General features: G+C 35.3%; 1 protein-coding gene across 3 annotated transcripts in view; it reads left to right on the plus strand.

Annotated features, from left to right (window-relative positions):
• Positions 1 to 22,364: 22,364 nt before the first annotated feature.
• The window catches only part of Pxn (Peroxidasin), a 742,345-nt gene continuing 737,125 nt past the window's right edge, over positions 22,365 to 27,584 (plus strand). Inside the window, exon 1 of one of the 3 annotated variants that reach the window (XM_067108369.1) lies at positions 22,365 to 22,969. In XM_067108369.1, the coding sequence (XP_066964470.1) occupies positions 22,767 to 22,969 (203 nt within the window). In that variant the 5' untranslated portion in view covers positions 22,365 to 22,766. The remainder of the gene's footprint in view (positions 22,970 to 27,584) is intronic. The other 2 variants (XM_067107823.1, XM_067107108.1) reach the window with 2 other exon arrangements.

Below are 27,584 nucleotides of genomic sequence, written 5' to 3' on the forward strand. Positions count from 1 at the left end.
ACATTAAATTCATAGTGTACATCTGCTAATCTAAAGACAGCTTTACAATGAATTCATTTGGCGCTGTAACTGCATGAACACATGCAGTGACTATATCGGATAAAAATTTTGGATGGTTTCTTGACGCATGCTTCACACTCCTTGATAAACGATTCAGTCGAATCATCAATGCAGGGTCACCAAATGAAACTGTCTTTGATGAAACTATAACTTGACCAAAATGCATTTCTTCAAGTGTTAAATACCTCGTTTGAATATAGGTCCTATATGTACGCTCTTGTGGGTCATGTAATGCCTTACATGAAAAATCTACTTCATATGCTTCGACGTTACAGAATAAAGCAGAAAGTAATTGTTAGCAATGGCACTGGTATTCAAATAAAGAAGGTTTTCGTGTACTTTCACGGTAGGAAAGTTTTCATTGGTATCTGACAAAAATCACATCGGTACTAGCAAATATAAATCCTACACTATTCCACCAACAGTGGCCACAAAACTTCGCTGGTGGATAATTACTTTTGCTGCTTGTAACTACACAATAGAATATAAACCTATACCGGAGAAGTAACACCAGAAGAATATGATCCTGGTAACCAAGTCATAGACACAAACCTCAACTTGCATGTTATAGGCGAGAGGAGTTGCGAAATAAAACAAAACATCCTATACTTTCTGAAGCCTTTCAAGTATCAGACACTAGTAGAAACGATGTATTGATCATAAAGACCATAAGCTATGTAAGTTTTTATGAGCATAACAATGTAAAATCAGTTTTTATGCTAAGATAACAAAGTTGTAACTACTATATCAGTAAAAAATAGAAATCTTTCAGAGATTTAAATTCTCTTTAAGGTATATTTATATCGAAATCACTTGTCAAATGTTAAAGATATTGAACTTATTGTTGGGAAATGTGAAAGTTATTCCGTGAATCAAAACATTGCTAAAACGTTATGAATGCATCCAGAGCATTCTCAGGCATATGAGCGACAATCTATTCATACAGATTCTGCAGTTCCGTTCTTAGACCATTCTTATTTGATAGTGGTAGATGATTATTAATGATCTACTAATATAATTTTTTTAATGTCAAAAATAGTTCACCAGTTCCTATCTAACAATAACGGTTATGATGTGAACTTTTGGAACAAACAGATTGCCTCCGTATAAATCGTATTGTGTTCATCCCTTATCATGTAACTTAATAGAAATCAGAAGGATCATAAATGTCAAGACTAACCAAATGTATAGAAGGTAATTAATCTAATGTATGCTTTAATATCTAGGCATTGCCGCTGAGCTATGAAACAACTCCACATGTTACTGTGAGATTACAACGCCAACTTGATTGATTGGGAGGAAGTTTGGAAATACATTCGATTTGATTTATCCAGAATTTATGAGTCGACTTTTGGTAAAAAGAACTGGAAAATTCTTGTTGTGATTTTATGCATGAATCTGTTTTTATAATTGTAGTTTAATGCATTGTCTAGCTTTGAGAATGAGACATGTCTTTAATTAAACGTTAGTAATAAAGAACGCCTTCCTCTGCCCTTGGTCATATATATATATATATATATATATATATATATATATATATATATATATATATATATATATATATATATATATATATATATCTCGATTATTATCACTTTTGTACGTGATTCATTTATCACACATTACCGCAGGTGAAAAATAAGAAACAGGGTGTAGGTCCTGACCGGTTTCGACTTTATTTCAAGCCATTGACGAAGGACTGATACAGAGTGTGAGAAGTCACAAATATATATACTACAAGAACAGTACTGACGAACATACACAACCGTTAGATGCTCCATATCCCCACTCAGGCCGGTGTCGAGGTAGGTGGCCTTTAAAAACTCATTTGGCTAAAATCACAATAGACTCTCAGGGACATTGCTGATAAACAGACCATACCCCACCTCAGATCCACACCTGACAGGTGTCATGGAGGCGGAGTTTGGAAACTCATTAACATTACTACCCTCGTACTGTGTTTGCAAATATGATAATCTATTTTCATACATCTCTACTGCCTACCTTAAAGTTTAAACAATTTACAAATTTCTTTTGATATTAAAGGATCAAGTTTATACATTCCTTGACTGATATTCATATCATGGTTGTAACTTTCTTTTATGAAGCTAGATTTAATGATGTTCCTTTCAGTGCATTATTAGAATATACAATCCTTTTTGCCCCTTCAGTTGATAGCATGATTGTTCTCACTAACATGTACAAATATACCACTGTTCCTTGTGCATATCTCACACATTTCTTATGTTGTTCAATTCTTTTTCAGTGCTTTCCCGGTTTGGCCAATATAAAAGTTGTCCACAAGACTTACACGGAATTTTATATACACACCCTTTAATATTGTCTGGGAGTTCTTGATAAGTACATTTTCATTGTTGTATTGTTCTTAAATGCGACATTAACACAAAATTCTTAAGAAGATGAGGATATCTTTCATACTATTATTATAAGGCAGAACAAGCAAATTTTTGTGTTGTAAGGTTCTTTCTGGTTTGATACATAGTCTTTTTGCCAAATGCACTGTTTAATACACTATCAGGATATTTCAATTTTTGCCTGCATTCCTAATCTTATCTATTTCATCATCAATATATTCAGGGCTACATACCCGTAATGCTCTTAAAAACATAGATGAAAACACTGACTTTTAACCTTATTGCTTTGTCCAGAATAGAAATGCACATAGGAATAAATATTAGTGGTTTTCTATACACACTATATTTAAACCCACTACTATTTCTTCGTATGAGGACATCCAGAAACGGTAAGCACCCATCATTTTCCATTTCCATCGTGAATTTAATTGATGGTACTAATTGATTTAACTTAGCAAAAAGTTTTTACATCTTGGTTCCTATTGTACACAAATTATGTCGTCAACATACCTAAAACCATGTTACATTACGTGGGATTATGTTGTTTAATATCTTCTTTTCAAAAAATCAATTAGTACCATCAATTAAATTCACGATGGAAATGGAAAATGATGGGTGCTTACCGTTTCTGGATGTCCTCATACGAAGAAATAGTAGTGGGTTTAAATATAGTGTGTATAGAAAACCCACTAATATTTATTCCTATGTGCATTTCTATTCTGGACAAAGCAATAAGGTTAAAAAGTCAGTGTTTTCATCTATGTTTTTAAGAGCATTACGGGTATGTAGCCTGAATATATTGATGATGAAATAGATAAGATTAGGAATGCAGGCAAAAATTGAAATATCCTGATAGTGTATTAAACAGTGCATTTGAAGGCAAAAAGACTATGTATCAAAACCAGAAAGAACCTTACAACACAAAAAATTTGCTTGTTCTGCCTTATAATAATAGTATGAAAGATATCCTCATCTTCTTAAGAATTTTGGTGTTAATGTCGCATTTAAGAACAATACAACAATGAAAAATGTACTTATCAAGAACTCCCTAGACAATATTAAAGGTGTGTATATAAAATTCCGTGTAAGTCTTGCTGACAACTTTTATATTGGCCAAACCGGAAAGCACTGGAAAAAGAATTGAACAACATAAGAAATGTGTGAGATATGCACAAGGAACAGTGGTATATTTGTACATGTTAGTGAGAACAATCATGCTATCAACTGGGAAGGGGGCACAAGGATTGTATATTCTAATAATGCACTGAAAGGAACATCATTGAATCTAGCTTCATAAAAGAAAGTTACAACCATAATATGAATATCAGTCAAGGAATGTATAAACTTGATCCTTTAATATCAAAAGAAATTTGTAAATTGTTTAAACTTTAAGGTAGGCAGTAGAGATGTATGAAAATAGGATTATCATATTTGTAAACACAGTACGAGGGTAGTAATGTTAATGAGTTTCCAACCTCGCTCCATGACACCTGTCAGGTGTGGATCTGAGGTGGGGTATGGTCTGTTTATCAGCAATGTCCCCTGAGAGTCTATTGTGATTTTTAGCCAAATGAGTTTTAAAGGCCACTCCTACCTCGACACACCGCCTGAGTGGGGATATGGAGCCTCTAACGGTTGTGTATGTTCGTCAGTACTGTTCTTGTAGTATATATATTGTGACTTCTCACACTCTGTATCAGTCCTTCGTCAATGGCTTGAAATAAAGTCGAAACCGGTCAGACCTACACCATTCTTATTTTTCACCTGTGGTAATGTGTGATATATATATATATATATATATATATATATATATATATATATATATATATATATATATATATATATATATATATATATATATATATATATATATATATATATATATATATATATATTGATTGATTGATTGATTGCCCATCTAACCCGTTTTACATCCGTAACATGACTGAGAAGGAAATAAAATTCATTTTCAATTGTTTTAATTACTAGAACTATGGGTTTCTGCTCACCCTTCATGAACTCTCCTTCATCCCCAAAACGGTTAAGCCTAACCATTCTCTGTTCAGTGACTGCCCAAGGCCTTGTTTCCAGGTGACCGTCGTACCTTCTTGGCAGCCAAACAATGGGCAAAAGGAGGAGCCAAAAATAAGAGAAAGTTGGCACCACCCACCATGTTAACCCCTCACCAGGTTTAACTGATGCCATGTGGTCTATATAGAAAACATGATGAAGACTGACCTTCAGCGCCATCTACCTGGAGGCGAAGGCATAATCCCGAGGTTATTAATAGATGACACAGTGGCAACCAGGGAGAGAGAAGTCACGCAGAACGCCACCGAGGACAGATGTCCTTACCCTTGCCTGACCCTCGAACCTTCCATGTGTTCGACCCTGAGGTTCAAAAACCAATATACTTTTATAGTGGCATTTCCAATTCCCCTCCTCCACTGTCAGTGCCCTAACAAACGAGGACACCATTATCTTGATGAAGGTAATGTACTGAATAAGGTTTCTTAGTCAGTCATGATTCCTGTTATTTCTCTGTCTGATTTTAATTTCTTTTTCATTGTGGGATCACCTTCAGTAATTTGTGTTGGAGCATTCATTGTTAACGTAATTATGCATTTAGTGTTGAACTGAGTTATTTGGCACCATCTGTGCATTCCCTCAGTTCCCTTTGAGCAACTTATTATTCTTGCAAGTAACCATCTTGCATATACTGCAGATAGGCCTCGACTGTCGAATCACTCGGCTCTATCCCATGCGCAATACCCTTCTACCCCACTGCGATGTTTCCTGTTATGAAGACATCATAGGCATAGACTATTTATCCTGTGTAGGTTTATTAATTTAGCAGGCCCTTTATTATTACCTGCCCAGTAATTCGTCATTCTTCTGATCTGTGTTTGTTATGTAAATATAATTAATTAAGAGAACCCTTGAGTTTGCATAATCTTCCCTCACATGAAGAAGGGCTTAAGCCATAGATTTTCCCTTGCTTTGTCTATGAAGTTGCCTAATATTGAGTCAGATGTGTAATAAATGCAGTAGATTTCTTGATAATGTGAAAACTCCCTGTGTTCATTCGTTGCCACCCAGAATCAAGTATCTTTTGGGACATTTGTAGCAATATATATATATATATATATATATATATATATATATATATATATATATATATATATATATATATATATATATATATATATATATATATATATATATATGATATATGTTTGCATCATTTCTTCGAAAACAGATCTTCAAATCAAAAAAACTTCGAAATACAATAACTTCGAATAGCATAATCTTCGTAGTAAACTACTTCGACATGCCACTTTCTTCAAATCACCAATTTCACGCTATGTGCGAAAACAAACTAACGTTTGCTTTCTCTTTAGTTCAATATATTTTTGGCAGTGGAAGCACCCTTTAAGGAGATGGCTGAATTTGTAAAAGTTCAAAAGGAAAGCCAATGCTCTGTTAAACGGATATTTGTTTGCTAAAGACAAAAGTGTAGAGAATAAAACGTACTGGAAGTGTAAGGATTTTGAAAACAAATGTAAGAGCCGTACGATAACGATTGAAAATGAAGTGAAAAAGGAACCCAAACAACATAATCATGCCGGTGATCCAGAAAGTGTTGAAGTTTTCAGATTTATGGAGGATGTAAAGGATAAAGCAATAAACAGTCGGGAAGCACCACACGTAATAATTTCGGATGTAGTGTCACAAGTTTCGCAAGCAGCAGTGTTGCATTACCTACCACAAGTAGCATAAAAGGACAGTGCGGCGTGTTAGGCAGAAAGAGGATATCGGATTAGTTATGCCTTTGCATAGGAGGGATTTGGTTTTGGATGACCAAACAAAAACCAATAATGGTGACCCATTCCTAATGTTTGATTCTGGTGCCTCAGACGACAGAATTCTAATTTTCAACTGCACGCAATTTGCAAGTTCTGTCTACCTGCCGCCATTTATATGCTGACGGGACATTTAAAAAACGGTGCCATCTATTTTCGAACAACTATATACTGTTCATGGTGTCAAAAATGGACTTACAATCCCACTCATCTATGCATTGCTGCCGAATAAAAGAGAACAAACTTACATCGAAGTGTGGAAAGAAATTAAAGTACTTGCTCTAACTTGGCCATCGATTCAATTTTGATTGATTTTGAACCTGGGATGATAAATGCGATCAACTCAAAATTTCCACAGATTGCTAACTATGGCTGTTTCTTTCATTTTGTCAATGTATATATAGGAAACTTAGTGCGTGTGGACTAAAATCGCTATATGACACTGATGCCGAATTTGCTTTAAATATACGTATGCTCTCAGCGCTTGCCTTTTTGCCACCAAACAGAGTTGTTGAGGGTTTCAATTTGCTTATCGATGAAAATATCATTCCTGGCGAGGCAGATAGTGTTCTCGATTACTTCGAAGACAATTGGATTGGGCGTCCTGACAGAAGGGGAAGACGTCGAGCTCCCAAGTATAATGTTGATATGTGGTCATGCTTCGAGAGAGTGGAAAAAGATTTACCCAAAACGAATAATTCAGTCAAGGGCTGGCATAGAGGATTCTTACAGCAAGTTTCTTCTTATCATCCAACTATATGGAAATTCTTAAGTGCACTTAAAAGGGAACAATCTTTTAAATGAAGTAAACCTAGATCGCATAAATAGCGGTTTTGAGTTCCAGAAGATTTCGAAGAAATATAAAGCCAGTACAGACCAAATCTCAAGAACCTCGTCTCCTCTTTTGACGATTCAACTGACATAATAGACTATCTACGTGGAATTTCCACAACCTCAAGTTCTAAACAATGATTTATGTTTATATAACTTCTGATAGAAATTGTCCTGACAATTGTTTTTAATTATTTTGTTTTAATAAAAATTTTAATGCAAGTGTTTTTGATTATCCTTCAAAAAATAAAAAAAAAAAAACATTACATTCTTTGTTTCCTATTTTTTTGGGATACCTGGACCCTGTGTCGCTAAGCAAACCTACTTGGGTAGGTTAGGGTTTTCCTCTTTATTCTGCCTTCTACTCCTTTTAAATGGGATTGAGAGAGAGAGAAAGTGACAAATTGGTGATTTGAAGAAAGTGGCATGTCGAAGCAGTTTACTACGAAGATTATGCTATTCAAGTTATTGTACTTCGAAGTTATTGTACATCGAAGTTTTTGATTTCGAAGATCTGTTTCGAAGACCTGTTTTCGAAGATCTGTTTTCGAAGACCTGTTTTCGAAGATCTGTTTTCAGAAGAAATGACCGGATACCATATATATATATATATATATATATATATATATATATATATATATATATATATATATATATATATATATATATATATATATATATATATATATATATATATATATATATATATATATCATATATATATATATATATATATATATATATATATATATATATATATATATATATATATATATATATATATATATATATATATATATATATATATATAAACCATCCATAGGGGTGCAAGCCAGCACAACTTTATGCCGGTCCCAAGCCCTGGTAAATGGTAAGGGTTGATGGCAGGCAAGGCATCCAGCCATGAAACCTCTGCCAAAACCATGGATAGTAGCCACGAACAGGCAAGAGAAGGTCAGGGCGTACCCTGTTCAAGCGACATGGGCGGGCTTCGCTTGACCCACCCGATAAATGGGCAAGGGCTACCACGCCAAGGATGGGCGTGATTAAAGAAGAACTCTGGATGCTGGCGCCATGATCCGACGAAGTAGGAAGGTGGCAGATGTTATGGAGAGAAGGAAAATTGATATCTTGCGTGTGCAAGAGACAAGGTGGAAGGGAAACAAGGCAAGAGAGAGTGGTAGCTGATTTAAGATGCTGTATAGTGGAACTGATGAAAGGGAAGATGTGGAGTTGGGGTTGTTCTTAGTAAGGAAATGAAGGAAAATGTTGTCGAGGTTGAAAGAAAAAGCTGTAGAATAATGAAAGTGAAACTGTGCTGTGGGGAACACTCTAAATGTAGTCAGTGCTTATGCAACACAAGTGGGCTGTGATGAGGAAGTTAAAAATAGATTCTGGAGGCAGATGGATGAGATGATTACATCAATAGAAATGGAAGAAAGACTGGTGACCTGAATGGACGCATTGGATGCACTCGGGAAAATATCAGTAGGATTCATGGAGCACATGGAATGGGAGAAATGAATGAAGAAGAACTTATAGTAGATTTTGCATTATCTTTTGATTTGGCAATAAAGAACACCTTTTTTACAAGCAAAAATTATGCAACATACAGTAGTGGAGGGAGAGATGCAAACAGATTTTCTGTTGTGTAGAAGAAACCATCTGGTGGAAGTAAAGAACTGTAAGGTCATAAAGGGAGAAACTGTTAGCCACAACATAGGTTAGTTGTGTCTGATTTTTTGATACGGCGGGTTGCACAGGGGAAAACTACGGTGCAGCTCAAGATAAAGTGGTGGAGGCTAAAAGACCAAGAGATGAGACAGGGTTTAAAAAAAAAGGTCCTGCACAGCATTAGATTAGCAGATGACGTGAACATCTGGCGGGAAGAAAATAGCACAATGATACTAAGAACAGCAGAGGAGCTATTAGGGAAAACATCAGGTAGAAGACCACCTAATGATAAGGAGAGCTGGTGGTGGAACCAAGATACTCAAGATAAGGTAAAAGGGAAAGAGAAGCAAGGATAATATATGAAAGGAATGAATCTGTGGAAAATGAAATGGCTTGGAAAATCGCAAATAAAAAGCAAAAGAGCTGTGGCAAGGGCAAAGCAGAAGGAATAAATGAGATGTATGAGAAAGTAGAAATATCAGAGGGTTAGAAGATGATCTACAATATAGCAAAAAGAAGAGATAGAGCAACTAAAGATCTGATGCACATCAAGCAGATCAAGGACCGAACTGGGAGAGTCTTGTCAAGGGAAGAATGTATAAGAGCAAGATGTAAGAACATTTTGAGAAGTAATTAAATGAAGAGAACCCCAGAAGAATGAGAGAAGAGTGAAACCACGAGTAAGAACAGTTCCAAATATCACCAGAGAAGAAGTGAAGAGAGCACTTGACAAAATGAAAAATGGAAAGGCTGTTGGACTTGATGGTATACCAGTTGAGGTGTGGAAATGCTTGGGAGGAGAAGGGCTTGATATACTTTGGGACCTCTTTTCAAAGGTCTACTGCCAAGAAAAAATGCCGGACAGCTGGAGAAATAGTAGTATGGTCCCAATATATAAGGAGAAGGGAGATATACAAGACTGCACAAATTACAGAGGGATAAAATTGATATCTCATGCTATGAAGATATATGAACGCATTATAAAGAAAAGGATAAGGAATGAAACAACAATAAGTGAAAGGGTACAGTAGATGCAATTTTTGTACTAAGGCACGCAATGGAAAAACAAGCAGAAAGACAGCGAGGGCTACATCTAGTATTTATTGATCTGGAGAAGGCATATGATTGGGTACCTAGGCAAGAAGTGTGGAGATGTATGAGAGCAGAAGGGTGTCTCAGAAAAGTAGGTTAAAGTAGTTCAGGATATGTATGCAGAGGTTACCACTCAGGTAAGGAGCACTGTGGGAACAACAGAAAAGTTTGCGCAAGAGTTGGTTTACATCAGGTTCAACTCTCAGTCCCTACATCTTTGACCTTGTGATGGATGTTATTACATCAGATGTCAGAGAAGAAGTCCCATGGAGTGTGATGTTTGCTGATGATATTGTTTTGCTGGACCTGACTAGAGATAAAACTACAGTTGTGGAGACAAGCATTTGAAGATCAAGGTTTAAGGATAAGCAGAGCTAAGACAGAATATCTGTGGATGGGAGGGGAAGGAAAACAGGGTGCAGTAAATTAGGTTTAGGCGACATCAACAGGGTCACCACTTTCAAGTACCTTGGGTCCTGTGTGATGGATGGTGGTGCCATGGACTCAGAAATAAATCACAGGATACAGTGTGCATGGATGAATTGGAGGAGATCATTGGGAATATTGTGCGACAAGAGGATTAGTGCAAGAGTAAAAGGAAGGTTTTATAAAAGTGTAGTTAGACCAGCGATGGTGTATGGGGCTGAGATGTGGTAAAAAAAGAAGACTCAAGAAAGGAAGTTGGAAATGGCAGAGATGAGGATGTTGAGATGGATGTGTGGAGCCACGAGAAAGGATAGGATCAGAAACCATTATATTAGAGGGACAGTCAAAGTGGTAGAAGTGTTCAAAGAAGATTCAGCAAAGAAGATTGCAGTGGTTTGGTCATGTCATGCGGAGAGAGAAGGATCATGTGTGTAGAAGGGTCATAGACATGGAGGTGGTTGGAAGGAGGAAGAGGAGGGGAAGACCAAGATTCAGATGGAAAGATAACGTAGCAAATGACATGCGGGAAAAAGGGTTAAGAGAACAGGAAACGCAAGATAGAAGAAGATGGAGAAGGCTTACACGGAATAACGACCCCATATACTGTAGAGATGGGTAAAGGCTGAAGACAAAAGAAGATATATATATATATATATATATATATATATATATATATATATATATATATATATATATATATATATATATATATATATATATATATATAAATGTATATACATTCATATGTATGGTTATACTGTAGGTATATGTATATATATATATATATATATATATATATATATATATATATATATATATATAAATATATATATATATATATATATATATATATATATATATATATATATAAAAATATATATATATATATATATATATATATATATATATATATATATATATATATATATATACACATACAGTATCTGCGGAGCATCACTATAGTGTGATCGAAAATAATGATGGCTGAAGAGGACCGTTGCGCAAACGGTCGAAAGCTCCCTTGTTTTTATCCCCTTTTTTGTGTATTTTTGTATCTTAAAAAATACAGTTTATCAATTTTATTATTGTGGCTTCTTTACTCAATATATACAGTATAATTATATATATATACATACAGGATTATGTATATACGCAGACATCTATATAAGTTACACACACACACACACATATATATATATATATATATATATATATATATATATATATATATATATATTTTATTATATATATACACACAGACATATTTATATAAGTATATATGTATATATATATATATATATATATATATATATATATATATATATATATATATATATATATATATATATATATATATATATATATACTTTTCCATTTAAGATTAGGTGGCTTCAAAATGTTGTTCTCCCGGTTCTGAATTGATAGCCCAGTACCCATTTCCACCTTGATTGCGACCTCCATAGTCGATTGATTATCAGATATATACTTCACTTAAGAGGCTCAGTGGAGTTCAGCAAAACATACCTAAATAATTCCGCTTTTCCCGGGAATTTAACTACTCTTCCATATGCACACACAAATATATATACGTACACATATTTATATGTGTATTATATATTTACATTACATTATACATTGTAAAATATATATATACATACATATATATATATATATATATATATATATATACATATATATATATATATATATATATATATATATATATATATATATATATATATATATATATATATATATACACACATGTGTAACTGTAATAAGCACAATGCCCTCGTAACTTTATGTGCGAGTGTAGAGTTGAAATGGTTAGCCATCACTGAGAGAAAATTATGACTTCGAATTCTGCACAAATACTTCAGGATTTTTAAGTTTCACAAGATTGTCGTGTTGGGGTGTTTTGTGAAGGTCTTAAATAGAACCGTTGGATGTGTAAATTTTGTTGCTTAAATATGCCATCACAAATAAACGTCATTAAGCTTTAGTTCATTATCAATCTTCAGTTCCTTTCTATTTGTATTTCTTCAGTTAGGAGGGACGAGGACATTTCACGATTTATGTTGCTCTAAAACTTTTCCATTGTTGTAGACGAACGGTATGTAATGTTTACTCAGGATTTTCGAAGGAAAAGATGACGAGCTGTGCATTTTTGCTCATTCCGGTTAGGTCTCATTAGTTTTTTCTTTCATTGTACGAGGTGCTTTAAAAGTTGTGGACTTTAATTGGGAATGATTTCTATATATCTTATGTGAACAGACATTTGAATGATGTTGACGTGTTAACAAAGTAATTAGACAGGCATAAAACAAGAGCCCTCTACAGTTTTTGACCCAAGGATTAATTTATTTGTTGTTTCCAGGAATTTTGGCATACGTTGACGAAAAGATATGCTGTCTCTGCTACTTACCTCTTTGTATCAAATTATATCAACACTATGGGAGATAAATATATAATTCATGAGGAAGATATATTCATATAATGTTTTTAAGAAGTAACCAAACCCTTAAACACGATTAATTCTTATCCAAGTGAAAAGAATATTTGAAATATGGACTTATATATGGATTTCAGTAGTCCGTTCTCCTTTTCAGAATTTCTTCTAACGTTATTTGTTGGATCTATCACTTCGCTTTTCTCATAACCAGCGTTTCGAAAGATCACTCGATAATCTGACCCTACAAATGAAAGTATAATTTTACGATCGCTCGGGGCTTAATTGTGATTGAGCCAATAGAAACACTAACCTACTGCCTACATTACCCGTGCTGAGTGTGGGAACTGGGTGTGTCCTAATTAGCATTTCAGTAATGAATAGGCAGCAGTGATATGTAGAAGCAAAACACATCACAGGATCCCAGCTTCCTGTTTATTTAAGAACGTGATAAATGTGCACTGCAATAGTGACAGATATCAGAAAAAATTTTAGATGGTCAAAAATAACCCTCAATATATATTGCACAATTAAAATATTTTGTTGATAATGTACTTTTGAGAGTTTTCTTTTTGAAATGAATGTTTGAAATCATATTAATGGTCATGCAGGAAATTTTAACCAATTCTCGACTCTGGAATTAATTTTAAATAATTTAGCTAGTAAATACTTCTACATTAATTTCGAATATACATTCCGTATATGTCTTTCAAAGGAAAAAAAATACTGGTGTTACGGCCTTTTCGTCATTTTAAAGCTCAGAAAGTCCTTTTAATGTCATGCTACAACACACACTGTTAGATGAATTCACAGTTTTGAAGCCCATCGTGGTTATTCAGAGTGAGACCTTATTAATTATTTCCAGCTTTAGCAGTTTTTTCCTTGAAACATTACCACACTTTCAGGAATCTTTGAAATGTGGATCAAAGATAGCTTGCCCTCTCAGCGACATAAAGGAACGATCAAGAGTGGAAAGTTACTTTTCCATTTTGGGAGCAGGAAAGAAACCGGGCCATGGAACTTCCAACCTCTTCCTTGGTAATTAATAAACTCACGTAGTTGGAAGGTTCCAACTCCTGAAGCCACCCCGTCAACGAGACAAGATAATATGCCGAATTTTGAGAGTAATTTGTATTTTTCCTAATATACAAACCTGAGGTTCTTTACAAAGGATTTAGCTAGCGAACGCTAGCTGGAATGGCCATTCCAAGGCCAATACTTTGTATTGGCCTTGGGCCATTCATACTTGCCGACAGGGTAGTTAGTTGATTATCGACAGGTAGGGGGAAGCCCCGCCTACCTGTCGGTCTGCAGTCCTCTTTGCCTTTTGGCCAAAGTACCAGAGGAGAGGAGTGGCAGAGGTGGGCTATTCAATGTAAAGAGCTTTAGGTTTGTATGTCTGGAAAAATACTAATCACTTTTAAAATTATTTTTTGTTTCTACACAAATACAGACTTCCGTTTCTACCCACTGATGGGAGGGAATCTGGATACTCTCTGAGTCGACTGGTAGATTCACCCAACCCGGAATGTCACCTTCTTGGTCCGGTAAGAGCAGAGGAAGGGACTCCGCACCTCAAGCATACTGAATATATGGGATGTAGCAGCTGCTAGATTCTGAACCATTAGGTAATGGCTTTGCATGCAATTACTCAATCAGGCTGTGAGAACCCCGAATGAAGTGTCAAAGACAATAAGAGGTGAATATGATCAACACGTTATTTAATGTTTGCCCTCCTCTCACCTTGTTAAGAGAGAAGGGACTTGCATCCATTCGAATTAACAATAGAATACAAACGACTGGTGCTCAGTCATACAACTTACCTGCGCATCAAGTCCACTCAACTAGTACTTGGCCTAGCATTCTACAAAAGGTGAGGTGTACACTCACTGAATTATTTTTCATAACTCTTGTCATTTGTCCCAAAACATACACAAATAACTATATCTGTTACCTCATCTCCGTTTTCCTTTTTGGGGAGAAAGCCAGCAATTTGATGGTACCCTTATTCTTATTTTAATTCAGTTATTTGTTATCTCCTATTTCTGTATGATTAAAGAAGGTAACTAAGTAGATATACAATTCACACTTTCAATGTCGTTTTTGGCCAACAAATCGGCCATATGAAATTCAATGAGAGTCAAGTACGATTTGTATTGCTGTTCAGTCACAAACAGGTTGGAGATGAATGGAGATTTGTGGAAAGAAAAAGCGTTAGAGGTGATGGTGATGATGATAATTTCACAAACATACATACATATACACACACGCACATCTATCTATCTATCTATCTATCTATCTATCTATCTATCTATCTATCTATCTATCTATATATATATATATATATATATATATATATATATATATATATATATATATATATATATATATATACACACACACACACTGGAAAAGTACCACAGGGATGAATGAAATATAAAGCATAAATCGTACTGATTTCGTCCTGCGTTGGGACAACTTAGAGAGGACTCACACACAGGAATAGAAATTTATATAATATATATGCTAGAGTGACAGCAAGCGAATAAACAGACGGATGGAAAAACAGCACCTGAGAGGGGGAGGAGGAGCCCTAATCTCATTTGTGGCCGAGGGTGGATGCCCCATTATAAATCTTGGTTTTCGTACGCAGGTGGGCTCACGCCTTTGATATTAAGACCAGACGAACTACACGCCTTTAAATCTGTATATTTTACGTATATCTTTTTTGAAATAAATGGCCCATGTTTACACAGTGCTAACTAACTTTCATATTCATTTTTGGATTGTCTAATACACAGAGGGAATAATGGACTTAAACTTAGTGTAAACAGAATACCTACCAATATTTCTGCCTATACGTATTCTTATTCTGGTCACAGAAATAATGAGAGGAAATCGGCTTTGCATCCATGTTTTTAGGGGCTTTAGGTATCTGTAGCCCAAAATGTAATGACGATAAAAAGATGTCATTGTGTATACGGCCAAAAAATGTAATCATCTTGATTCTGTATTGGCCACTGCATTAATATCGGCAAAAAGATAATTTTTATAACAGCAGAGAATCATAACGCAAAAAACGTGTTTGGAGTACCATATGGTGAGATATTCCCACTTAAAAAATCTTTGGGATTAATCCACGATTTAAGAACAACAGTATAATAAAAAAAAGCTTATAAAGAACTCCCCTGACAGTACACAAGGATGTTTATATGAAATTCCATGTAAATCCTAAGACAATTGGAAAAATCATTGGAAAAACCAACAGAACAGTATTGAATTTATATACACATAGGAGAACAGCGCAATTATCGTTCATGTTAGTGAAAGCGATCGTTTCCACTGGTGCTGGATGGCTCCAGCGAAAGACGAGGCAACATCCACTGCCGAGCTCATCCCAAACTGCAGTGCTGCAGCAAGGGCTGAACCCCCCCTGCACGGAGCATTTCCTCATCAACAGCCACCCCTCACAGAGCATCTTCAGCCCCCCTCAGCACACTGCTCTTATATTACCTGGATATTAACCTCTGTGGTCTGGGAAAGAGAGAACCTAGTATCTGTACAGGACAACATGTTGTAAGAAAGATAAAACCTAATTTGAGTCTCAGCCAGAGACTCTCGACAGCCATTTTCGATGCTGACAATCTTTTTCTTTCCTTTTTTTCTATTTTTAAGCAGTCTGTAGCAAAAAATAGTGAGTCATACCATAAAGAATGATGTAATATTAGGGAGATGAAAGTGCTCTGTGACGAAGGCATTTTCATTCTAAATACTTTTGTGAACAAATGGACTATCGTTCAAACCCAGTGCGCATTGGGTACCGTCCTGAAACTCGGCTCTAAATATCTTTATTCTGCATGAATTACGGGAACCAATGGTGAAGAGGGATGGTTTTTGGCTGAGTTATCCGTAGACTACGGTCCCAGTTCTAAAGTGGTTATGGCAATAGAAGTCATACACAAATAAAAGCAATTTACACATAGATACATATACTGTTTAATGTAGCAGAATTCTTAATGATTTGAATGATCAGTTTCATCCACCTAAAAAATTAGCATTAGTGAGTGCTTAAATACTAGAATGTTGAATCTTAGAAGCCAAAAATCGGCATTTATATTTGACACTTCCATTTATGACTGACTATGCCAATTATCGCTTCTTGTGTTTATTCTGTTAATGGAATGGCAACATATATATATATATATATATATATATATATATATATATATATATATATATATATTTTCTGATTCATAATTCTCTGTCAGTTCGTCTGTCTGTCTCTCTCTCATTTCTTCATCCGAGGTCTTTTATAAGAAGGCTTCTCCTATTTTTGCCATTACACTTTCATAATTTCCTGAATTCATCATTTGCTATTAAGAATAATAACATTAGCAATAGCTGCGCCCTTCCAGTGAAAACACCACCACTTGGCAGGGCTATGTGAAATGCGCAAAAAGCGGAGTGAAGTACGAAAGGTACAAAGCAAAATGCTATTCCTCCTTGGAAGGTTAAAGCAACGAAATATAATTCACGAAACTTTGACAAAGAATACTACGTCAAAGCGCACTTATATTTACCGTACTGCCCAGGACTCACTTTCAGATAAGACATACATCATTAGTCTCACAGCTGCTCCGACTTGGGCCACTTGGCATTAACCTAAGTGCATAGAAACTTTTCCATGTAAGTTCCAGGATCTCTTGTCAGTCCATCAAGTTAAGGCTCTCTCGGTCTCTCTCTCTCTCTCTCCCTTTCTTCCAAACATATCTAAATTACTTGCACATCCTTCATTTTCTTCATGTGACCAAACCTTCACAAAACACCCCTAATTTATCGATGCTAATCTTTTTACAACTTCTTTGTTTTATCCACACTTTTCTCACTCTGCTTATCATTTTGATCATTTTGACTCCACATTTACTGTGTAAACAATATTTCTTCCTAATATCTACATTTTTTCTTTCATTCGCATTCATCTTCGAAGCTTCTTCATTTTTCTTTCTTCCAAAACTTTTGTAGCAACACTGCCGCCTTCCTTGCTTCCTATCTTGTTTTGTTGTTCAACTCTTCCTCGTCCTATCATTATCCGTTAAATTTACTACCAAATACTTATGCAAATCAGCTACTTCCATTCTTTTACCCTTCAAACCAACATTTATTGTTTCATTTTCATAGATTTCATCGACTCCTTTAATCTTACTGTTATTAGCAGTTATTTTCACCTTTCTTTTCTTGCAAACGCGTTCAAGGGATTTCGTTATATTTTGCGGTGTCTCTTCACTACCCTTGTTTAACATCAGCAAAGATATAGAAATCCGCACTCCATTCACGAGCACTTCCTAAATCCTATTCACTGGCGCCTACATCCCCTTGCCTTGCAATGGCTATTCCACAAAAAACGTGAAACAGCCATCGGCAAATAACACCCCTTTGTCTGATGCCCATTTTGACTACTTACCATGCCTGTTGCGCCGTAGCCATCAGGGGCCTGTCCAGCATGCACAGTTATTTGGTGATGCAGGTACACTATTACGCAGGCAATAAAAGACGAGGCCAGAGCTTAGCTTCGGAGGGAGTTTTCGTAAGTCAGTACTATTTGGGATGCACTGTGGTTACCAGAATTGGAGATTTGTTTATGCATAATTGTTACCCTTATGAGAGGTTTCACTAAAATAATTTAAGACGTCCATGCTCGTTTTATACTTTAAGAAGGATTTGCAATGAGGTCTTCTATTTTAGTGTGTTAAACTTCTCTATAAACATCATAAACAAAGACGTTGCATTTTGGTCTTTCCTTTCAGTCTAAGTATTTAATAATATTTTTCCAATATTCTTAAGTGCAGTACAAATGAATGTTAATGCCTTGGCAATTAGCAGCCAGACATATAGTTTACACGAAGCAAGAGACTAAAGAAAAATATAGCTTCTTTAATGTAAATGCTGAAGAATACAAAATATCTTCACAATATTCGTTTGGTGTACGTAATGAAGAAAGAGTTGCAGATATAGGACTAAGCTTCAATTACTTTTTTACTAATGTCTTTGAAAGTGAAAATTCAGATGTAACCAAAATGAGCTTATAGATACTTCTTTGAAAATCTTCATGAAAATCTGCTATCATAAGGAATTAATCTTATTACACTATAACTGAATCCTTACTGATTTATTCTTGCATTAATAAATCTTCACATTAGATCTTTTATATCGCCTCCTGTTGTAACGTTTTTTGTGTTTTTAATTATTTACCCACAACTTATTTATCTATTTATTTGCATGCTCATTACTCTGCTCTTTGTAATGATTCCTCTTTTTGACATTTGGTAGTTATATTTTTGGAAGCCTTTTCCGTGTAAATGCTAATTCACGTTGCATGATAATAATGATGGTGATCTCAGGACCTTTGAACCACAAAGACTCTCACTCGGGTCTTGTCTGTTGTTATCTCGTCCTTGCTTGTTGCACAGATACAGTGGACTCCAGCACTGGCGACCAGATCCCATAGGAACGAGGATGTGTGAATACGCTGGGCATATTCTACGTATATTCCGTGAAGATTGTAATTTTAGCAGCAAAGGTCACTCTTCAAAGCAGAGTATCATCTCTATCATCTCATCCTTTATTACTTCGCAATGATAATTTTGTATTCATCTCAGGGCAGACTTTGTTTTCATGTCGTCTTCGGCCGATTTTCTTTTTTGTTTCCGTATTCAAAGGGGTCTGTTAGTGAAACATTTACTTACTAAGCTAAATCTTTCAGAAAAAAATAAGTTTTAATATGGAAAGTATGACGATTAGTGAAACGTCCTCTCTGTTTTGCGTATTTACTGTACATAAATCTGTGCTGAAAAGAAAACATTTCTCTGTGAAGACTTGCCAAGAAATTAAGCATTAAATGAAACTCAAAGAGCATCAAAGAGCACCGTAGCTAAGTACTACGGTATGAATGAAATACTATACTTTGTTTCGTTGTTGTTGTCGAAACTGAAGATCTCTGAAAACTTATAAAAGAAATCGCTGATACAAGGGAAGAGGAATAAAATAGGATACATGAAGCAAACGTTGTCCAGTGTTGAGAGGAGCTTGATAGTTTCGTTAGATTCTTTAGCTTTCCCTTGAATTTTCTCAACTTTGTCGTTATTTTTCGGCGCGAAAAATGCTACGATAAGCCTTGCGCGTGGAAAAATATGCAGTTTTGACTGATTCCATCAGTAGGATATCAATCAAAATGTTAATAATTCATGTTAACTACAGGATGGATTTGTGTTGTAGAGAAAAAGCCCACGATGAGCTGTTATGCCTCCAAAATCAGATTCCACTGTGACGGAGGCAATTCCATAGCAATAAAGCTGGTCACAGTAATCTATAAGCTGATTTTCTCAATGCCTACCAGTTACGAGTCTATGAAGACTACTTCAGAATCGAGAGCAAATGACCCAATTATGTGCGCATTATGAACTCTCTCTTTCTCTCTCTCTCTTTTACGTACTGTCAGATACGTAATTTCAGCATCTTTTTCGTAGATTATAAGACCCTGTGTAAAATGAATAAGTAAATATCTCAAAATTTCCGTTTGCTATTGTTAGTAAATGTTGCTTATCAAGTTGTAGTTCAGGTGAAGAACTCTATGCTGCTAGATGAAAATAATTTAAATAATAAATGACATAAATTTTATCAGCTTATATGTAATGGCATTAATGAAAGATTTGAATAGCTATTTTTCGTGAGTTTTTAACAGTTAGCAACCTCAAACTGTCAGATTTCCAATGAAGGAACCTTTGTGTTTATCCCTGAGAAATCCTTGCTAGAGTTTGGATGGTTCCACTTGGTTATACTGAGGACTGCTGAATTAATACTTCTGACAATAATTACATGAATATCCCGACAAAAAAATCTCTCTGTTTCACTTCTTATTCAGTACTTCTTGTTCACTTTTACGGTTACATTTGCTGAACACGATTCCAGTTAATCTTGCAGATTTATCAGCCCATTGGTTTTATTCATGCTATTCCTAGTTAACTGTTTCATACTTTGACCATTATAGATCACTTGACTGAGGACGATGTAGTCTAGTGATAATATGTCGAATAGATCTGTTACAGTTCCTTAAAATGGTGGCCATTATATACACACAAACACACACACACTCACACGCGGTATATATATGCTACATATACAGTATATATATATATATATATATATATATATATATATATACATATATATATATATACTGTATATATATAAATATATATATATATATATATATATATATATATATATATATATATATATATATATATATATATATATATATATATATATATATATAAAAGAAGTTTTGTTACGTATACGCGTGACCTTTTTTGTACTCAGTAACATCGATCCGCACATATCGTTTAATATTCCCTAGGGATAACTTACACCCAAGTGGAATTATGAATGATAAATGTTTCGCCCGCGGCAGGATTCGAACCGATCCCTGCTCTAGATAGTTTACTTAGACTACTGAACATCAAGAGATGGCTCAATGGGCCAACTCACTTTTTATCGTTGTTTCTAATCCCTATGGGTATAACTTATTCCCGAGGTATGGTGAACTGGATATAAAACGATATTTGTGGTTTAATACAAGTGATGTGTATATATATACATATATATATAATACACACATATACATATATATATAGCGTATATATATACACACATGCATTTCACTTAGATGATTCTTTCATAAACTATTAAAGTTTCCCGAGGTTAAAGTGAATAACGAATGCAATTAATTAATTCTTGAGGAGTGAAACAATATAGCCTTATTTGTTACGAATCTGATGTTGTTTAAATCTCCGATTTGTAAAACAACTCGTGCTACATTTGGTTTTTTCAAATCGGAATTTGCAGCACCGCGCTGTTAGAAATGATAATAACAATAACAATTATTATTATTTCTCATGGGACGAGAGCTATGAGAAGGGAACTGCGGGACATGAAGACGAGTGGAGATTTGTGGAAGAAATATACAATATAGCACACAGGAAGAATTGACTGGCGATGATGTCCGTACAGGCTATTCGTCACGGTGTGTTGCCAGTGATGTTCATGATGATGATGATTTACATTACTGTCCCTGCTTGACGCTGATTTTTTTTTCTTTTTTACACAGAATGCCTACCAGTTATGGTTATTTGATCAGAATTTCATCCTTTCAGTTATTCTAAGTTTCAGTTTGTTGTACATCATACCATATGCTATAGCATTTTGATGGAGATACGAGCAGTGTCGACACTAACTGATTTTCATTTTTTCTTTTGTATAATGACCACAGGAAACCAATATATGCAACGCATCTGACTACCCTGCTAAACTATTGCCTAGAAAATGCAGGGTAAGCAGTTTAATTCCTCATCAGGATGGCTTGAAATGCTTTCCGTATTTCCGTGAGAAATGTCATCTCTTCGACTTTGCAAACTTGCATCCTATGCAACCGAACAATTATTATGCCTCACGTCGAGAAAAACGGGAAGAGGATTAGCGTAGCTGGCAACATCGTCAGGCAGAGCTACTACAACTTCCCATACGATCGCGTGTCTGTCTGAACGTACCGTACATTGACGGCGTCGAGTCTCTTCGTCGACGTCTCGACAAGCGTACTGCCAGACAGTGCGAGGTAGGCGGGCATTGGTGAAGGACGCTGCTGCTGCCTCGGCTGTGGTTGGATAGTCGTTGTCTCAACCTCCGTCTTCTTCCACAGACGAAGAAGGCTCGTGGTTTCTCGCCGCCTGAAGGAAATATTTTGAAAGTCGCCCAGTCCACGGGATTGTACATTGTTTGGGATGAGGAAGACATAGTTGATTCCATTTGATACAAAGAGACACTTTCCTCTAAATAGAAACACTGAAATGTCTATTTTGTGCAGTGAACGATTTGAGTGGCTCTAGGGGCACGATTATCAGTTTCTAGTTTTGGTGGAATTCAGTCAGTGACATCTTCCAGACAATGGCAGAGACAATATCGGGAGGACCTTTTGGTTTGCGGCCAGCCAGGTTCGTGGTCCTATTGGTCCTCTTGGTTTCGGGAACTTTAGTGGAGGGCCAAGGAAGACGATGCCCTGCAAAATGCCTCTGCTTCCGGACCACCGTCAGGTGCATGTTCCTGCAGCTTGATGCCATTCCGGAGGTGCCCAGGGAAACAACTATACTGTAAGTAATACCGATTCGTTACTGAGTAGTTCAGTTTGTTCTTAGGATAGTTTTGTTACCTCATTCTCATAAATGTAGGCCTATATGCTGAAAAATTGTAGCCTATGGATTTCATTGCGGTGCGAAAGTAAATTTTGTTAGCAGTTCATACAGGTAAGTATGCTTTGCCTTAGGCTGTCATATAGATATGAAACACCAAAATTAGGGTACACTTTTGCGAAATAATTCGTAGGCTTACATGCTCTCATGCGTCAGCAGTAAGAATATGAACTCGAAAGGTACGAGTAACATGGAGGGAGGGTATGCATGAAAGGAAAACTTGCGTTGTGGGAGTTATGAATGAATTATTCATAAGAATGATTTATTGAAGCAATTGGAGATCCCGGGTGGGTCGAATAGTTTTAGTCTTAACGTTTTTTTTTTTTATAAAACTAAGTATACTTGTCCTTCCTTGACCACGATTTGCATAAATCTTGTTTTAACAGAGTGAAAAAAGCTTATATGATACTTTCCCTTTGCTGCGCTTCTGATGTTCCTTATTTCCAGATTTTGTGTGTGTGTGTTAATTGTCTCAGTGCATTGTACACGAACTTTGTTTTTGGTTTTTTGTTATAAATCCAAAAGATGTTTTGCAAACCAACACCGTAGAGCATTTAAGTTGTAAATTTTTTTTATTAGGATTGTGTTTCACAGTTAAATAAGTGTATGATTTCAAAACAGTTGGGAATGTTTAAAGTTATATGGCATGATGTAAGCCTACGGGTCAAAGCCCTAAAAGCAATTTATCAGTAAACTTTGTCGTCTTAAGATAAGCCTTAGGTTTGTAGTTTTCTAGGTAAATGTATAGTACCTTTATTTCTTTTTTTTTTTTTTTAGCGTACGGAAGTGAATATTTATTATGCATATGTCCAAATAAATATTATAGCTTATTACAGCGAATGATGAACGCTTTCTATTAGACGGAAAACGTCTAAGTTTAAAATGAAATTAAAGTACAACGAATTGAATGTGTCTTCTGTGTACACAGAAATTTACAGGACTACAACATGATAGTAGTCCTGGTTAGGTGTGAGATGAATACGAAACAAAAGCTGAAAGTTTACTCATATGGACCAAAAAAGGAGGCTGTAGAAGAAACCTGGCATAGTATATATACGTTTATGAATGGTGTAGGCTATTGAGGAAATAATCATCTAATAAACAACTCTCTTTGGTAGAGTAGTAGTACAGAGAGAGAGAGAGAGAGAGAGAGAGAGAGAGAGAATGCCTGTAGATATTCCCAATGCGGTATAAGTTGGACTTAATATGCCTGAAGGAATTTGAAATGTATTCGGTGGAAAATTCGTAGAAATGACCAATAGCATCCCATTTTACTGTAGTACGGAAAAAAGCGATCTGGGGTATTTGAATGGATTAACAATTTAGGCTGATTACGATAAGAGAGAGGAAGAGCATGAGCAAAGAAACGAAACTACCAACGCATTAATAATGTATTCAAAACCCAAATTAAACCGCTTAGTAAACGATCAGATATTATAGCCATAGTTTAGTGAGCTACAGCACCACTCGGCCCCTTCAGTTTCGTAGTGAGATAATGCTTATTTGAAGAGATGTAGCTTATTTTCGGTCCAGTATATTTGATAATGTTCCCATGCAAGAACTTAAGTCATGAATGAACTGGGCTGAACACTTTGCACGTGAAAAATTGTGGGATTTCATTGTCTACAGGGCATAAGAAAAAAACGAAGAGTTTCGTACAATGTAACTTAAAAACTACAAGGCAATTTCGTTGTGGAAATATATGTCTATCGTTATCAAACGACGCGGAAAAATGAAAACGATGTAAGCAAATTCCGTAGCTTGAGCAGACTGTCAGCACAGGCACGCAGGCAGGTGATGAAGAAAACTATTTTAGAGTACTGCGAGCCATGAATAATATTTGTCTCATCCTGATGACATAAATAGTTTTACTTCCACTTTAAATATCATAAGAGTGATTTGTTTTTATCAGATAACAGGGCAAATTAGCATATGTTAAATTCCGGTTGCATATGCATGTCTTGCACTTGTTTTATAGTTGTGGCAACCGGTATTACACTTGATGCCAGGGCATCTTCTGAGGATACTGTTTCCACACGTAAAAGCAACAGCAGCCTGTGTGTTGCTCATAGATTCTATTTCCAAGAGGTATAGAGTCAGGCCATGTTTGGTCTCAAATCCTCAAATAATTTGAAAGTATTGTTTTTGTTATAATGAATCAAATGTTTGAACGTGTAATGCATGATCATATTAGAGCAAATATATACAGTATTAAAGTGACTAATGCAAATCATTAAATTAAAACTGGTGTGTGTATATGTATGTATGTATGCTGAATGTGAAATTCCCCCCCCCCCCAAAGTGAAGCGCTTATGTTTACACGAAAATCTCGTAAGCGCTTGCTACTAGGAATTTGTGCATATTTTGTATAGGAGTCTAATGAAAGTCAGCGCAATCTTCAGCTTGAAAGCTTTCGGATGAAGCTCATTTTAACCATTTATGAAATAAGAATTATAGGCGTCATGTGCATTTCAGTTAAAATTACTATTGTTAAATGAGTTGTAAAAAAGAGGGTGAAGCTGAGAAACTCAAGGATCGTAAGAAAACATTCCAGTGTATTTCATGTGATAGATTATTCTTACATTATAGTGCAAGTATGGATCTCTAGTTTTTCATAACTACAGAAGGAAATGGATTTAGATACAACTGTAAATAGGAATGTTACTGACTGGTACCAATGGGCTTTAATGTTTCTTTATTGAAGTACCATTGAAATATCTCTCCAACACAAATTATTATTGCATATTGCACTGTAAACACACAACACGCACACACATATATATACATGTAAATTTTAGGGGAAAAGAGAGGAAAGTGAGTGCAAAGGTTATCGAGACTTTAAATTACTTAAGACACCTTTGAAGAAGAATTGTTAGTGGAAGAGAAATGCGGTTTTAAATACAGCAGATGGTGCGTTAATAACGTGTCTGATATAAAGTGTAAAATGAGAGGCTTGAGAGTGAAGGGAAAAGTGACATGAGTGTACATCGAGCTAGGGAAAACCGGTTTTGGAAATAACAGAGAAGCAAGAGCAAGTTTGGGCTCGATTCTCGCTTCGTGAGTGGGCGTTTCTTCACTTGGATTCAAGGTTTTGTTGTGTCAACGTATCCGAAAAGTGATATGAGTCTAGATGTTATGATGTCATTAGAACTATTACAGATATGGATATGGATACAGTTATACACACGCGCGCAACACACAGACGCACACATATAAATGTATATATACAGTATATATCTATCTATCTGTGTATGTATATACGTATATAGATATACAACTGTATATATACATTTATGTGTGTATATATGTATCCATATCTATATCTGTAATAGTTCTGATGACATCATAATTAATAGACTTTTCTCACACTTTTCTGATACGTTGACACATCATAACCTTGAAAATTTATATATATATATATATATATATATATATATATATATATATATATATATATATATATATATATATATATATATATATATATATATATATATATGTGTGTGTGTGTGTGTGTGTGTGTGTGTGTACGTCATTTCCCACAAAGAGAATAGCTCCAAAATAAGTTTTCAATCTTTGTTGCAACCCACCACAGTCGACAGATTCCATGTAGATCATAGAATGCTCAGATCAAGAAAGGGGGTTTAACGGAGCATTTCCTCCGGCCACTCTCTCCAGAGAATCAAACTTAAGGACTTCGCACTTAGAACTCTGGGATGCTAGAGCCAATTCATATACAGTATACTGTATATATATAATATTGTGTCAATGTAATTCCTTACAGGAGAAGGGAAGCAAGTATACCAATCTCTTTGTTTTGGTATTTGAATTGCAAAACAGAGGAAGAAACAAAAGTAAGGTTGCTCTCTAATGGATTTTGATATGATAATAAGGAGAAAAGCAGCTGTGAGTAACATGAAACAGGTTCTTGAACATGTAAATGAAAGTAACATAACTGATACATAGTTACACTAAACAAACAAGCGTTTCGCTGTTGTATTTTGGTATTTATTTAATAAAAAGCCTTAGGCTCATTTTACAACTGGCCAGATAATTTGCAAAGACGTCTCTAATTCATAGAAACCGTCGTTCATTCTCATGGAAAAGTATTTTTCCTGGCAATACATGCCTCAACTATATATACTGGATATATATATATATATATATATATATATATATATATATATATATACATACATACATATATATATAATATATATGTATACATACATATATATGTATATATATATATATATATATATATATATATATATATATATATAAAAAGATAGGCTGAAGAAAACTACTATTATATAAAATACAAAAATAAAGCTACGTCGCTGTACAATATCCATACTATGTAAGTGTGACGATTATCCTTACTGCTATTTATTAGAACGAAAAAGAACACATAACCTATTACTCATAGGTATTTTAGCACGCAAGTGGAGATATCTGCTTCCTTCTCACGTCGACTTTATCTTCTTTCCCCCCTCTGTTCCTTATTACAGGTTTG

The sequence above is a fragment of the Macrobrachium rosenbergii genome, chromosome 1 (genome assembly GCF_040412425.1).
Source record: "Macrobrachium rosenbergii isolate ZJJX-2024 chromosome 1, ASM4041242v1, whole genome shotgun sequence".
Classification (NCBI taxonomy): domain Eukaryota; kingdom Metazoa; phylum Arthropoda; class Malacostraca; order Decapoda; family Palaemonidae; genus Macrobrachium; species Macrobrachium rosenbergii.